Source organism: Bufo bufo, chromosome 2 (assembly GCF_905171765.1).
Source record: "Bufo bufo chromosome 2, aBufBuf1.1, whole genome shotgun sequence".
In the NCBI taxonomy this organism is placed as follows: domain Eukaryota; kingdom Metazoa; phylum Chordata; class Amphibia; order Anura; family Bufonidae; genus Bufo; species Bufo bufo.
The window spans coordinates 289,927,013-289,940,899 of NC_053390.1; the positions used below are offsets into that span (position 1 = coordinate 289,927,013).

The 13,887-nt window shown below is 45.9% G+C and overlaps 1 protein-coding gene across 1 annotated transcript in view; it reads left to right on the plus strand.

Annotated features, from left to right (window-relative positions):
- The window catches only part of SEC14L2 (SEC14 like lipid binding 2), a 60,620-nt gene that overhangs the window by 44,985 nt on the left and 1,748 nt on the right, over positions 1-13,887 (plus strand). The window contains exons 8-11 of the mRNA XM_040416706.1: positions 5,402-5,485; positions 6,319-6,425; positions 7,956-8,095; positions 8,704-8,873. Of these exons, the coding sequence (XP_040272640.1) occupies positions 5,402-5,485; positions 6,319-6,425; positions 7,956-8,095; positions 8,704-8,873 (501 nt within the window). The remainder of the gene's footprint in view (positions 1-5,401; positions 5,486-6,318; positions 6,426-7,955; positions 8,096-8,703; positions 8,874-13,887) is intronic.

Here is a 13,887-nt window from a genome sequence, read left to right on the forward strand (position 1 = left end):
TGCACTTGCTTGCGATTTTCACTCAGCCCCATTCACTTCTATGGGGCCTGCGTTGCGTGAGAAAACGCACAATATAGAGCATGCTGCGATTTTCACGCAACGCATAAGTTCATGCGTGAAAATCACAGCTCATCTGCACAGCCCCATAGAAATGAATGGGTCCGGATTCAGTGCGGGTGCAATGCGTTCACCTCCCGCATTGCACCTGCGCGGAAATCTCGCCCGTGTGAACTCAGCCTTAAAGGGGTTGTCCAAGTTATTTTTTTGTTCTTTCTATGTTTCTAACTAGGTAAATGTAACAGCTTTCCAATTAACTCACTTTATCTCCAGTGGCTGGTTTCTCAGATTTCACTAAGGGTCATATGACCTGTGATGTCAGCTTCTCTCCCTGCTCTGATAATGTTGGTGCACAAGCCTGAGAGATCTGTACACCAGAGGCCACGCCCCCCTGCACTGCCAGCTGCTGCTTATTGCTCTCTCCCAGGATTCTTAACCCCTTTAGCTGCACAGACTCAGGGCTGAAGTGTTTACTGTGTAGCTGCAGGCAGGAGGAGACAAATGCTGGGCACAGGAGCTGAAAGAGAAGTTCTGTGGAGCATTGCAGGTAGGACTTGTAGTTCTACACATACAATATCCTGCTGAGTCTCCCAGCAGGCAGACAGGTCACTCAGGGCAGCACTTGTATTCACTCCCTTAGCAGTGTCATTATACAGCTGGGACTTGTAGTCCTACACATACAACATACTGCTGAGTCTCCCAGCAGGCAGACATGTCACTCAGGGCAGCTCTTGTATCCACTCTCTTAGCAGTGTCATTATACAGCTGGGACTTGTAGTCCTACACATACAACATACTGCTGAGTCTCCCAGCAGGCAGACATGTCACTCAGGGCAGCTCTTGTATCCACTCTCTTAGCAGTGTCATTATACAGCTGGGACTTCTAGTCCTACACATACAACAAGCTGCAGAGTCTCCCAGCAGGCAGACAGGTCACTCAGGGCAGCTCTTGTATTCACTCCCTTAGCAGTGTCATTATACAGCTGGGACTTGTAGTCCTACACATACAAGTTGCTGTTAATTCTCCCAGCAGGCAGACATGTCACTCAGGGCAGCACTTGTATTCACTCCCTTAGCAGTGTCATTATACAGCTGGGACTTGTAGTCCTACACATACAACATGCTGCTGAGTATCCCAGCAGGCAGACATGTCACTCAGGGCAGTACTTGTATTCACTCCCTTAGCAGTGTCATTGTACAGCTGGGACTTGTAGTTCTACACATACAACATGCTGCGGAATCTCCCAGCAGGCAGACATGTCACTCAGGGCAGCTCTTGTATTCACTCCCTTAGCAGTGTCATTATACAGCTGGGACTTGTAGTCCTACACATACAACATACTGCTGAGTCTCCCAGCAGGCAGACATGTCACTCAGGGCAGCTCTTGTATTCACTCCCTTAGCAGTGTCATTATACAGCTGGGACTTGTAGTCCTACACATACAACATGCTGCAGAGTCTCCCAGCAGGCAGACAGGTCACTCAGGGCAGCTCTTGTATCCACTCCCTTAGCAGTGTCATTATACAGCTGGGACTTGTAGTTCTACACATATAACAGGCTGCTGAGTCTCCCAGCAGGCAGACATGTCACTCAGGGCAGCACTTGTATTCACTCCCTTAGCAGTGTCATTATACAGCTGGGACTTGTAGTCCTACACATACAACATGCTGCTGAGTATCCCAGCAGGCAGACATGTCACTCAGGGCAGTACTTGTATTCACTCCCTTAGCAGTGTCATTGTACAGCTGGGACTTGTAGTTCTACACATACAACATGCTGCAGAATCTCCCAGCAGGCAGACATGTCACTCAGGGCAGCTCTTGTATTCACTCCCTTAGCAGTGTCATTATACAGCTGGGACTTGTAGTCCTACACATACAACATACTGCTGAGTCTCCCAGCAGGCAGACATGTCACTCAGGGCAGCTCTTGTATTCACTCCCTTAGCAGTGTCATTATACAGCTGGGACTTGTAGTCCTACACATACAACATGCTGCAGAGTCTCCCAGCAGGCAGACAGGTCACTCAGGGCAGCTCTTGTATCCACTCCCTTAGCAGTGTCATTATACAGCTGGGACTTGTAGTTCTACACATATAACAGGCTGCTGAGTCTCCCAGCAGGCAGACATGTCACTCAGGGCAGCTCTTGTATTCACTCTCTTAGCAGTGTCATTATATAGCTGGGACTTGTAGTCCTACACATACAACATGCTGCAGAGTTTCCCAGCAGGCAGACAGGTCACTCAGGGCAGCTCTTGTATCCACTCCCTTAGCAGTGTCATTATACAGCTGGGACTTGGATTCCTACACATACAACAAGCTGCAGAGTCTCCCAGCAGGCAGACATGTCACTCAGGGCAGCACTTGTATTCACTCCCTTAGCAGTGTCATTATACAGCTGGGACTTGTAGTCCTACACATACAACATGCTGCAGAGTCTCCCAGCAGGCAGACAGGTCACTCAGGGCAGCTCTTGTATCCACTCCCTTAGCAGTGTCATTATACAGCTGGGACTTGGATTCCTACACATACAACAAGCTGCAGAGTCTCCCAGCAGGCAGACATGTCACTCAGGGCAGCACTTGTATTCACTCCCTTAGCAGTGTCATTATACAGCTGGGACTTGTAGTCCTACACATACAACATGCTGCAGAGTCTCCCAGCAGGCAGACAGGTCACTCAGGGCAGCTCTTGTATTCACTCCCTTAGCAGTGTCATTATACAGCTGGGACTTGGATTCCTACACATACAACAAGCTGCAGAGTCTCCCAGCAGGCAGACATGTCACTCAGGGCAGCACTTGTATTCACTCCCTTAGCAGTGTCATTATACAGCTGGGACTTGTAGTCCTACACATACAACATGCTGCAGAGTCTCCCAGCAGGCAGACAGGTCACTCAGGGCAGCTCTTGTATCCACTCCCTTAGCAGTGTCATTATACAGCTGGGACTTGTAGTTCTACACATATAACAGGCTGCTGAGTCTCCCAGCAGGCAGACATGTCACTCAGGGCAGCTCTTGTATTCACTCCCTTAGCAGTGTCATTATACAGCTGGGACTTGTAGTCCTACACATACAACATACTGCTGAGTCTCCCAGCAGGCAGACATGTCACTCAGGGCAGCTCTTGTATTCACTCCCTTAGCAGTGTCATTATACAGGTGGGACTTGTAGTCCTACACATATAACATACTGCAGTGTCTCCCAGCAGGCAGACATGTCACTCAGGGCAGCTCTTGTATTCACTCCCTTAGCAGTGTCATTATACAGGTGGGACTTGTAGTTCTACACATACAACATGCTGCAGAGTCTCCCAGCAGGCAGACATGTCACTCAGGGCAGCACTTGTATTCACTCCCTTAGCAGTGTCATTATACAGCTGGGACTTGTAGTTCTACACATACAACATGCTGCAGAGTCTCCCAGCAGGCAGACAGGTCACTCAGGGCAGCTCTTGTATTCACTCCCTTAGCAGTGTCATTATACAGCTGGGACTTGTAGTTCTACACATACAACATGCTGCAGAGTCTCCCAGCAGGCAGACATGTCACTCAGGGCAGCACTTGTATTCACTCCCTTAGCAGTGTCATTATACAGCTGGGACTTGTAGTCCTACACATACAACATGCTGCAGAGTCTCCCAGCAGGCAGACAGGTCACTCAGGGCAGCTCTTGTATTCACTCCCTTAGCAGTGCCATTATACAGCTGGGACTTGTAGTCCTACACATACAACATGCTGCAGAGTCTCCCAGCAGGCAGACAGGTCACTCAGGGCAGCTCTTGTATTCACTCCCTTAGCAGTGTCATTATACAGCTGGGACTTGTAGTTCTACACATACAACATACTGCAGAGTCTCTCAGCAGGCAGACATGTCACTCAGGGCAGCACTTGTATTCACTCCCTTAGCAGTGTCATTATACAGCTGGGACTTGTAGTCCTACACATACAACAAGCTGCAGAGTCTCCCAGCAGGCAGACATGTCACTCAGGGCAGCTCTTGTATTCACTCCCTTAGCAGTGTCATTATACAGCTGGGACTTGTAGTTCTACACATATAACATGCTACAGAGTCTCCCAGCAGGCAGACATGTCACTCAGGGCAGTACTTGTATTCACTCTCTTAGCAGTGTCATTATACAGCTGGGACTTGTAGTTCTACACTTACAACATGCTGCAAAGTCTCCCAGCACTCAGGGCAGCTCTTGTATCCACTCCCTTAGCAGTGTCATTAATTATACAGCTTGGACTTGTAGTTCTACACATATAACAGGCTGCAGAGTCTCCCAGCAGGCAGACATGTCACTCAGGGCAGCTCTTGTATTTACTCCCTTAGCAGTGTCATTATATAGCTGGGACTTGTAGTCCTACACATACAACATGCTGCTGAGTCTCCCAGCAGGCAGACAGGTCACTCAGGGCAGCACTTGTATTCACTCCCTTAGCAGTGTCATTATACAGCTGGGACTTGTAGGGGTAAAATATTGCTTGAGGGGTTAAAAAAAATAAATAAAATTAACTCACCTCATCCTGTTGTTCGCGCAGCCGGCATCGTCTTCCTTCTTCTTCTTTCAGGACCTGCAAAAGGACCTTTGATGACGTAATCGGGCTCACCACGTGGTGAGCGCAGTGACGTCAGCGCAGGTCCTGCTGAATGAAGATAGAAGATTTCTATAATCATTCAAGCAGGACCTGCGCTGACGTGCTGAGTGCGATTACATCATCAAAGGTCCTTTTGCAGGTCCTGAAAGAAGAAGAAGAAAGAAGATGATGCCGGCTGCGCGAACAACAGGATGAGGTGAGTTAATTTTTTTAATTCTTTAACCCCTCAAGCAACATTTTACTAAGCATTCTGTATTAAGAATGCTATTATTATCCTTTATAACCATGTTATAAGGGAAAATAATACAATAAATTTACTTTTATCAATTTACTAAACTCATCTCCTAGCAACCATGCGTGAAAATCGCATTGCATCCGCATTTGCTTGCGGATGCTTGCGATTTTCACGCATCCCCATTAATTTCTGTGGGGCCTGCGTTGCGTGAAAAACGCAGAATATAGAACACCTCACGGATTGCACCCGCGCGGAATACTCGCCCGTGTGAAAGGGGCCTTACTGACTAGGGACAGCGGGGGAATTCAGGAGCCTGGACTGGCTTGGGATGAGGATCCTCTTGTCGCGCAAATAATGTATAAAGTGTAAGTTCAGACTGGACAGGAACTAGTTTTTAAAAAAAAAAATCATGTTTATGCAGCTTGCTGGTTTTCCTCAAAGAGATGAGTGCTATTATCACTATATTCTACATGTTATATGTGTATTTATGTTTGTACCCGTTACAGCTCCCAAGCTTTTCCCAGTGGCATATAACCTTGTCAAACATTTCTTGAGTGAAGACACAAGGAGGAAGATCATTGTGGTAGGAGGTGAGTAACCAAGATACATAAAAAAAAAAAAAAAAGTTTTAACCGTTTATGGTAATATCCTGTACATGTGGGGAAGTGGTATATTGCCACATATCTATGTACATGTTAATGAGTTTGCCTGCAATATCAACCTATAAAGTACACACAAGTAATAATCATATACATGCTTTCTATCCTGCTACTCCTAAAATCTACACAAAAATGTATGGTTCTTTTAGTTAAAGAACTCATATATTAAACACTAACTAATATATACCGTAAAATGATGGCTAAAAATGTGCAAATCATCTTGCAAAAACAAGGCTTCACATAGCAGTTTAGTCATTATAATAAAAAAATTATGGCTGGCAGCATTCGGGGAGATAAAAATGAGATTTTTTTTTGGTCCTGAATACGAAAATGGGACTGTCATTAAAGGGTTAAAGTACATTCAATTAAAGGGGTTGTTTTCACACGACAAACTTCTTATATGGAATCCATCCACGATCCGCTGAGTACTGCATGTCTGGCTTTATAAACTCCAGCCATAACAGCTACAGCTTTCCATAAATTCTGCCTGTGATGTTACATATCACGGCCCATGTAATGTATGGATGAGCCACGTCTGCCATATTGAGAGACGCCACTGTGCAGGGAATCCCTGTCTGTTACACCCATATGCCCAAATGGGGCATACTGACAGGGGATATATTGAGAAGATAACCCCTTTAAATATTAGAACATTTGTCTTTTTTTGGAAATGTCTTATGTCTTTTAATCGTTCATTGCACCAGAAATGTCTACTTTTGACTGTACTGCTAGAATGAGCAAGTAACACATGTTCTATTCTCTAGACAACTGGAAAGAGGTTCTTCAGAAATACATTCCAGCAGATCAACTCCCCAAATACTATGGAGGAACCCTTACAGACCCAGATGGTGATCCAAAATGTAAATCCAAGGTACTGAAACAACAAAAAAAAAAAGACATAACCTCACTCTGAAACATTATCTAATAATTATTTTTCATTGGGAGTTAAAGGAGTTGTGCCACTTCAGCAAATGACATTTATCATGTAGACACAATTAATACAAGGCACTTACTAATGTATTGTGATTATCCATATTGTCTCCTTCGCTGGCTGGATTCATTTTTCCATCACATTATACACTGCTCGTTTCCATGGGTTATGATGACCACCCTGCAGTCTAGTAGTGTGGCCGTGCTTGCACACTATAGGAAAAAGTGACAGCCTATGCACTCCACCAGAGAGGCCGGCACCTTTTCCTATAGTGTGCAAGCAATGAATATGAGCAGTGTATAATGTGATGGAAAAATGAGGCAATATGGACAATCACAATACATTAGTAAGTGCCTTGTATTAACTTTCTCTGCCTGATAAATGCTATTTGCTGAGGTGAGACCACCCCTTTAACAGCGCACATGCATGTCCTTAACCCATTGTATGTACAATTTTCAATAAATACAACCTTTATTAAAGATCTAAGATACCAGTAAAGATATAGATATGTAGTAAAAACATTACTTGTGACAATACTGATACTTAGGGCTCTGTGTATTGTCAAGGACCTCTGAGGCCTGCCATACACATTAGAGTGCCTTCACATCATGTTTTATGCCTCCATTTGACATATACGTAAAAAATAAATAAAATAAAAAAGGCAAAAAAAAAAACGCAGCACACCACGTTCTTGCATCCTGCAGAGTCCGGTAAAAAAAAAAATGTTTTTATTTTTATTTTATGGAACTCTATGGTGAACGGTTGCCACTGTATGGCATCAGTCTGAGGCATCTGTTTAACATATACGTTTTTTGTATACGTTAAATGGATGGTAAAAATGTGATGTAAATCCACCCTTAGGTAGCTCTCTCTCCCTACATCTCCATAGCATGGCTGAGCAAGCATGTATTCTGAAAGGGGAGAAAGCCACTGCCAGACAGTCCCAGACACAACTTGCAGAAATCTGGTTGGCTACAATGATTACATGACGCAGCAGTCTCAAATAATAAACCATATCGGTCCCATAGCATACAGCTCATGATAGTCTGGCACCTTTGCTAAGTGCAGATGAAGCGATGTTAACTTCTGTTACCTGTGCACCACACGGCTGTCTACTTGCCACCATACTACATCTGACACGTAGTAGTAATAACTTTGGAAAGAAAGCGAAATCTTACGTTTGACAGGATTAGACCCAACTCATGGTTTTTTTGTAGCAGCCATGATGACTGGAAACAAATACTTTAAAGGGGTTATTTCACAAAAATACTCCTGAACAGCTCATCTGCCAGGGTGCGGGGTGTCAGACTCATGCCAATCTGATATTGATGGCCTGACTTGATGATAGGCAATCAATATAAAGGGGTGGACAACCCCTGTTGTGATAGATTACAGTTCTAACAATCCAAAAACAACAGATCACAGTCAATCAAATTTACATTTCTGATAATTCTGTCAATTGTTTTTCAGATAAATTATGGAGGAGACATCCCTAAATCATACTATTTGCGAGACCAAGTGCAGCAGAATTATGAGCAAAGTGCAACTATCAACAGGGGCTCCAGCCATCAAACGGAGTACGAGATTCTGTTCCCAGGATGTGTACTAAGGTAAGCAGTAGAGCCACTTATTTGGAGGCTTGTAAGCGTACAATCACACGGTCAGGTTTCTGCATGCAGTTTTGGAAGGCAAAACCAGGAGTGAATTCAAAATTCAAAAAAAAGAGGAGAAGTCGTATCTGTCCTTTATACTTTCTCTCATTCCATGATCCACTCCTGAGTTTGGCTTCTAAAACTGCACGCAGAAACCTGACCGTGTGGCTGGCCATGTTTTTGCCCACACAGAGAGTTAACAAGGTATTGATTTGATTATTATGCACAATAACAGTTCTCATATATCACATAGAAAGGGAATACTGTTAATTGTAATTATTCACTAGGAAGGCTTTAAACTCCCTAATGAAGCATTTTAATTGCTTCTGGCTGCTCTGTAGCCGTCCCCATGGCTGATGAGTGACGTCACTGGAGAGTCTCTGGTGTCACATCCAGTTGAATCTGATTAATGCCACTGTTCTAACACTGGCTCGAGTAGTATAGTATGTCCCTTGGATGACTGTGCTCAGAACACATTACATATTATACCCTATATTGGTGCCCTTGTCTAAATTGTGGAATTTATATTGCACTGGTCACACAGGGCCCTCTTTTCATTTACTTAGGTGGCAGTTCCAGTCGGATGGCGGTGACATTGGATTTGGAGTTTACAGGAAGACAAAGGCAGGAGAGCGACAAAAAGCAGGAGACATGATTGAGGTGCTGCCAAGTGAAAGATACAATTCCCACATGGTACCAGAAGATGGCACCTTGACATGCACTGATCCGGGCGCATGTAAGTATAAAAGAGAGTAAATCATTTCCATGTGCTCTTCTCAGAAAGATCCTGGGAACCAGTACATGTTTACAATGGAAGGAAGTTATGGCATCTAAGCCTTGTGGAAGATTTGTAGCTATTTTTTAAAAATTTAACTTTTTTTAAAAAAAACAAACAAACAAAAAAAAACACTATCATCAAACTATTATTGACCAGGTTTCTAAACAGGTCAAATTGATTCTTGGTTTAAATTAGAGGGGCAAAGGTTTAAAAGTAATATAAGGAAGTATTACTTTACTGAGAGAGTAGTGGATGCATGGAATAGCCTTCCTGCAGAAGTGGTAGCTGCAAATACAGTGGAGGAGTTTAAGCATGCATGGGATAGGCATAAGGCCATCCTTCATATAAGATAGGGCCGGGGGCTATCCATAGTATTCAGTATATTGGGCAGACTAGATGGGCCAAATGGTTCTTATCTGCCGACACATTCTATGTTTCTATGGTTTCTGTGGGATGATTCCCCTCTCACCGTCAGAAATGGCTGGCAGCCAAATGATTGTTCTGCTGACAGCTTTCTCTCCCTACTCCTGCACTGGGTAGAGGGGAATGGGCTGCTCCTAGACACCTCTGTATATGCAACAACTTATCTTCGAGGGTTCGAGTGCGATAAACACACTTTTAGCCATCTTTGCTGAAATCATGTCTATGGCCAGCTCTGCATCTATACACACGTCCTGATTTGATCAATGCATTTGCCAGAAGTATATGGAAGGCCAAATGAGCATCACAACAGATATACTGTGCACCTACTAGAGAGTTCAAGGGGTTCTTTACCTTTTTCTTACTGATGATATATCCTCTACATGGGTCATAAGCATCTGATCGGCGAGGGTCTGACATCCAGGACCCCTGCCGATCAGCTGTTTGAGAAGGCAGTGGCGCTTGCAGTAGCGCTGCAGCCTTCTCGCTGTTTACCGCAGGCCAGTGACGTCAAGACTATGTCACGTGGCCTGGGCACAGCTAAGCCCCTTTAAAGTAGCACACTTGTACCACACAAAAAATTGTATTCTATGACATGTTAGAAAAGTACATGTTATAAACTATAGTGAATGTAATTTTCTTACCAGTGTTACACCTTTAGGATAGGTCATCAGTATCAGATCAGTAGGGGTATGGCACCCGGGACCCCCACCAATCAGCTGTTTCGAGCAACCGTGGCACCAGAATTTATACACGGTATGGAGCTGGACGCAGTAGGTTCTGTACTCTGTATAGTTTCACTCACCAGTGTACTGCAGCCCAGCTCCCTTAAATTGGAGTTGAGCTTCAGTACACATGCATTGCCGCTATACCATGTACAGAGCTGTGCTCCGTACACAGTATAATATCTGGCGCCGCGGCTGCCTGAATCAGCTGATCAGTGGGGGTGCCGGGAGTCATACCCCCACTGATCTGATATTGATGACTATATGTATATATATAATGTCTCATGTAACATGTTATGTAATGTACTAGTAATGTGATGCACTAGTATACACTGCAGATCACATTACTAGTATATATACACATAATACACAGTATATTACTTGGACAGCACGTACCACCATGAGTCCAGTCACCAGGGCAGCTGAGGGCCTGAGCGGGCAGCAGCTGGGAGGCCTGGGGCATTGACTGATAGTTGCCATGAAGTCAGCTGCGGCGCCCATACACTAGATGACATCACTGTGACAGTCAGCTACATCTTGGTGTCTGCCAGCCTTATGATCTTAAGAAAAGTCCACGTGACTTTCTGACGCTACGAGTGTCAGGTCCTTATCCTGCAGCTTCCATTACAGGTCTTCAATTACCACCCCTATGACGTCATTAAAGGGAGTCTGTCACCACATTTGGGCATATTCGACTGATCAAATAGTGTTATATGTGCCACCCAGAACTTAAAAACAGTACCTTTGTTGTAGAAAACGGACCTTTCTTTTAGCCGAAAATCAACTTTTAACATTATGTTAATGAGCCCTCTCAAGTGCCCAGGGCGGCGTCTCAATCCTCCGAGCCCCAGGCAGCACCTCCTCAACGGCTCATAACCCCGCCCTCCGTGTGCCTCTGCCCGCCCGTTTACTCCCCTCCTCTGTCCTTTTCCACTGCAGCTGTGCGGTCAAATTCGTAGCGGGCGCATGCGCAGTAGGTATTGCGATGCCCTGCCAGGAGCGGGCATCGCATTGCGCATGCGCTACTACGAATTTGACCGCTCAGCTGCAGTGGAAAAGGACAGAGGAGGGGAGTAAACGGGCGGGCAGAGGCACACGGAGGGCGGGGTTATGAGCCGTTGAGGAGGTGCTGCCTGGGGCTCGGAGGATTGAGACGCCGCCCTTGGCACTTGAGAGGGCTCATTAACATAATGATAAAAGTTGATTTTCGGCTAAAAGAAAGGTCCGTTTTCTACAACAAAGGTACTGTTTTTAAGTTCTGGGTGGCACATATAACACTATTTGATCAGTCTAATATGCCCAAATGTGGTGACAGACTCCCTTTAAATACTGCGGTAATTAAGAAATGGTGATCGTCATATCACTATTTCTTGATACCGCGGTATATTATAGATACCGGTATATTGCCCAACCCTACCTTCATTACAGGTTACATCATGTACCTTTCTAACAGGTCAGAGAATAAAACATTTTGTGGGAGTGCTTCTTTAAAGGTTAATAGAAATAATTTATATGCAGTTAATTTAGACAGAATCAACTTTCCTAGATCAGAGTATAATAATATGTCAGTAATATTGTGGGGGGGGGGGTTTTGTGCAAAAAAAACTAAACATGACCACACCATGTGAACAAACCCACAGTCCTATCTCTAGAGATAACCTAAAGAAATTCAAGTTCTAGCTCTTGACTGATTCATGTGCATTCCTACACTGCCCCCTAGTGTGTTTGTAGGATTCTATCACTTAGGCCTCCTGCACGCGAACGCATTTTTTTGCGGTCCGCAAAAACGGGTCCCGTTTTTCCGTGATCCGTGACCGTTTTTTTGTCCGTGGGTCTTCCTTGATTTTTGGAGGATCCACGGACATGAAAAAAAAGTCGTTTTGGTGTCCGCCTGGCCGTGCGGAGCCAAACGGATCCGTCCTGAATTACAATGCAAGTCAATGGGGACGGATCCGTTTGACGTTGATACAATATGGTGCAATTTCAAACGGATCCGTCCCCATTGACTTTCAATGTAAAGTCTGGAGTCCCTTTTATACCATCGGATCGGAGTTTTCTCCAATCCGATGGTATATTTTAACTTGAAGCGTTCCCATCACCATGGGAACGCCTCTATGTTAGAATATACTGTCGGATATGAGTTAGATCGTGAAACCTCATTTCCGACAGTATATTCTAACATAGAGGCGTTCCCATGGTGATGGGGACGCTTCTAGTTAGAATATACTACAAACTGTGTACATGACTGCCCCCTGCTGCCTAGCAGCATCCGATCTCTTACAGGGGGCCGTGATCAGCACAATTAACCCCTCAGGTGCCGCACCTGAAGGGGTTAATTGTACTATCATATCCCCCTGTAAGAGATCAGGGCTGCCAGGCAGCAGGGGGCAAACCCCCCTCCCCAGTTTGAATATCATTGGTGGCCAGTGCGGCCCCCCCCCCTTCCTCCCTCTATTGTAATAATTCGTTGGTGGCACAGTGTGCTCCCCCCGCCCCCCCCCCCCCCTTCCTCCCTCTATTGTAATAATTCGTTGGTGGCACAGTGTGCCCCCCCCCCCCCTTCCTCCCTCTATTGTAATAATTCGTTGGTGGCACAGTGTGCGCCCCCCCCACCTTCCTCCCTCTATTGTAATAAATCGTTGGTGGCACAGTGTGCGCCCCCCATTGGCCCCCCCTCCCTCTATAGCATTAACAACATTGGTGGCCAGTGTGCGGCCTCCCATCTCCCCCCCCCCGATCATTGGTGGCAGCGGGTTACTAGCAATAGTACAATAGTAAAAGATTCATACTTACCTGGGAGCTGCGATGTTCGTGTCCGGCCGGGAGCTCCTCCTACTGGTAAGTGACGGTTCATTTAGCAATGCGCCGCACAGACCTGTCACTTACAGTAGGTGGAGCTCCCGGCCGGACACGAACATCGCAGCAGCAGGTAAGTATGAATCTTCTACTATTGTACTATTGCTAAGTAACCATGGCAACCAGGACTGTAGTAGCGTCCTGGTTGCCATGGTTACCGATCGGAGCCCCAGCGATTAAACTGGGACTCCGATCGGAACTACGCTGCCACCAATGATGGGGGGGGGGGGGGTGGAGATGGGAGGCCGCACACTGGCCACCAATGTTGTTAATGCTATAGAGGGAGGGGGGGCCAATGGGGGGCGCACACTGTGCCACCAACGAATTATTACAATAGAGGGAGGAAGGGGGGGGGGCGGGCACACTGTGCCACCAACGAATTATTACAATAGACGGAGGAAGGGGGGGGGGGGGGGGGGGGGGGGCACACTGTGCCACCAACTAATTATTACAATAGAGGGAGGAAGAGGGGGGCGGTGCCGCACTGGCCACCAATGATATTCAAACTGGGGGGGGTTTGCCCCCTGCTGCCTGGCAGCCCTGATCTCTTACAGGGGGATATCTTTTACTATTGTACTATTGCTAGTAACCCGCTGCCACCAATGATCGGGGGGGGGGGGGGGAGATGGGAGGCCGCACACTGGCCACCAATGTTGTTAATGCTATAGAGGGAGGGGGGGCCAATGGGGGGCGCACACTGTGCCACCAACGAATTATTACAATAGAGGGGGGGGGGGGCCGCACTGGCCACCAATGATATTCAAACTGGGGAGGGGGGCAGTCTTGTACACAGTTTGTAGTGTATTCTAACTAGAAGCGTTCCCATCACCATGGGAACGCTTCTGTGTTAGAATATACTGTCGGTTCTGAGTTTTCAGAAGTGAAAACTCAGCTTTGAAAAAGCTTTTATGCAGACGGATCTTCGGATCCGTCTGTATAAAAACTAACCTACGGCCACGGATCACGGACAC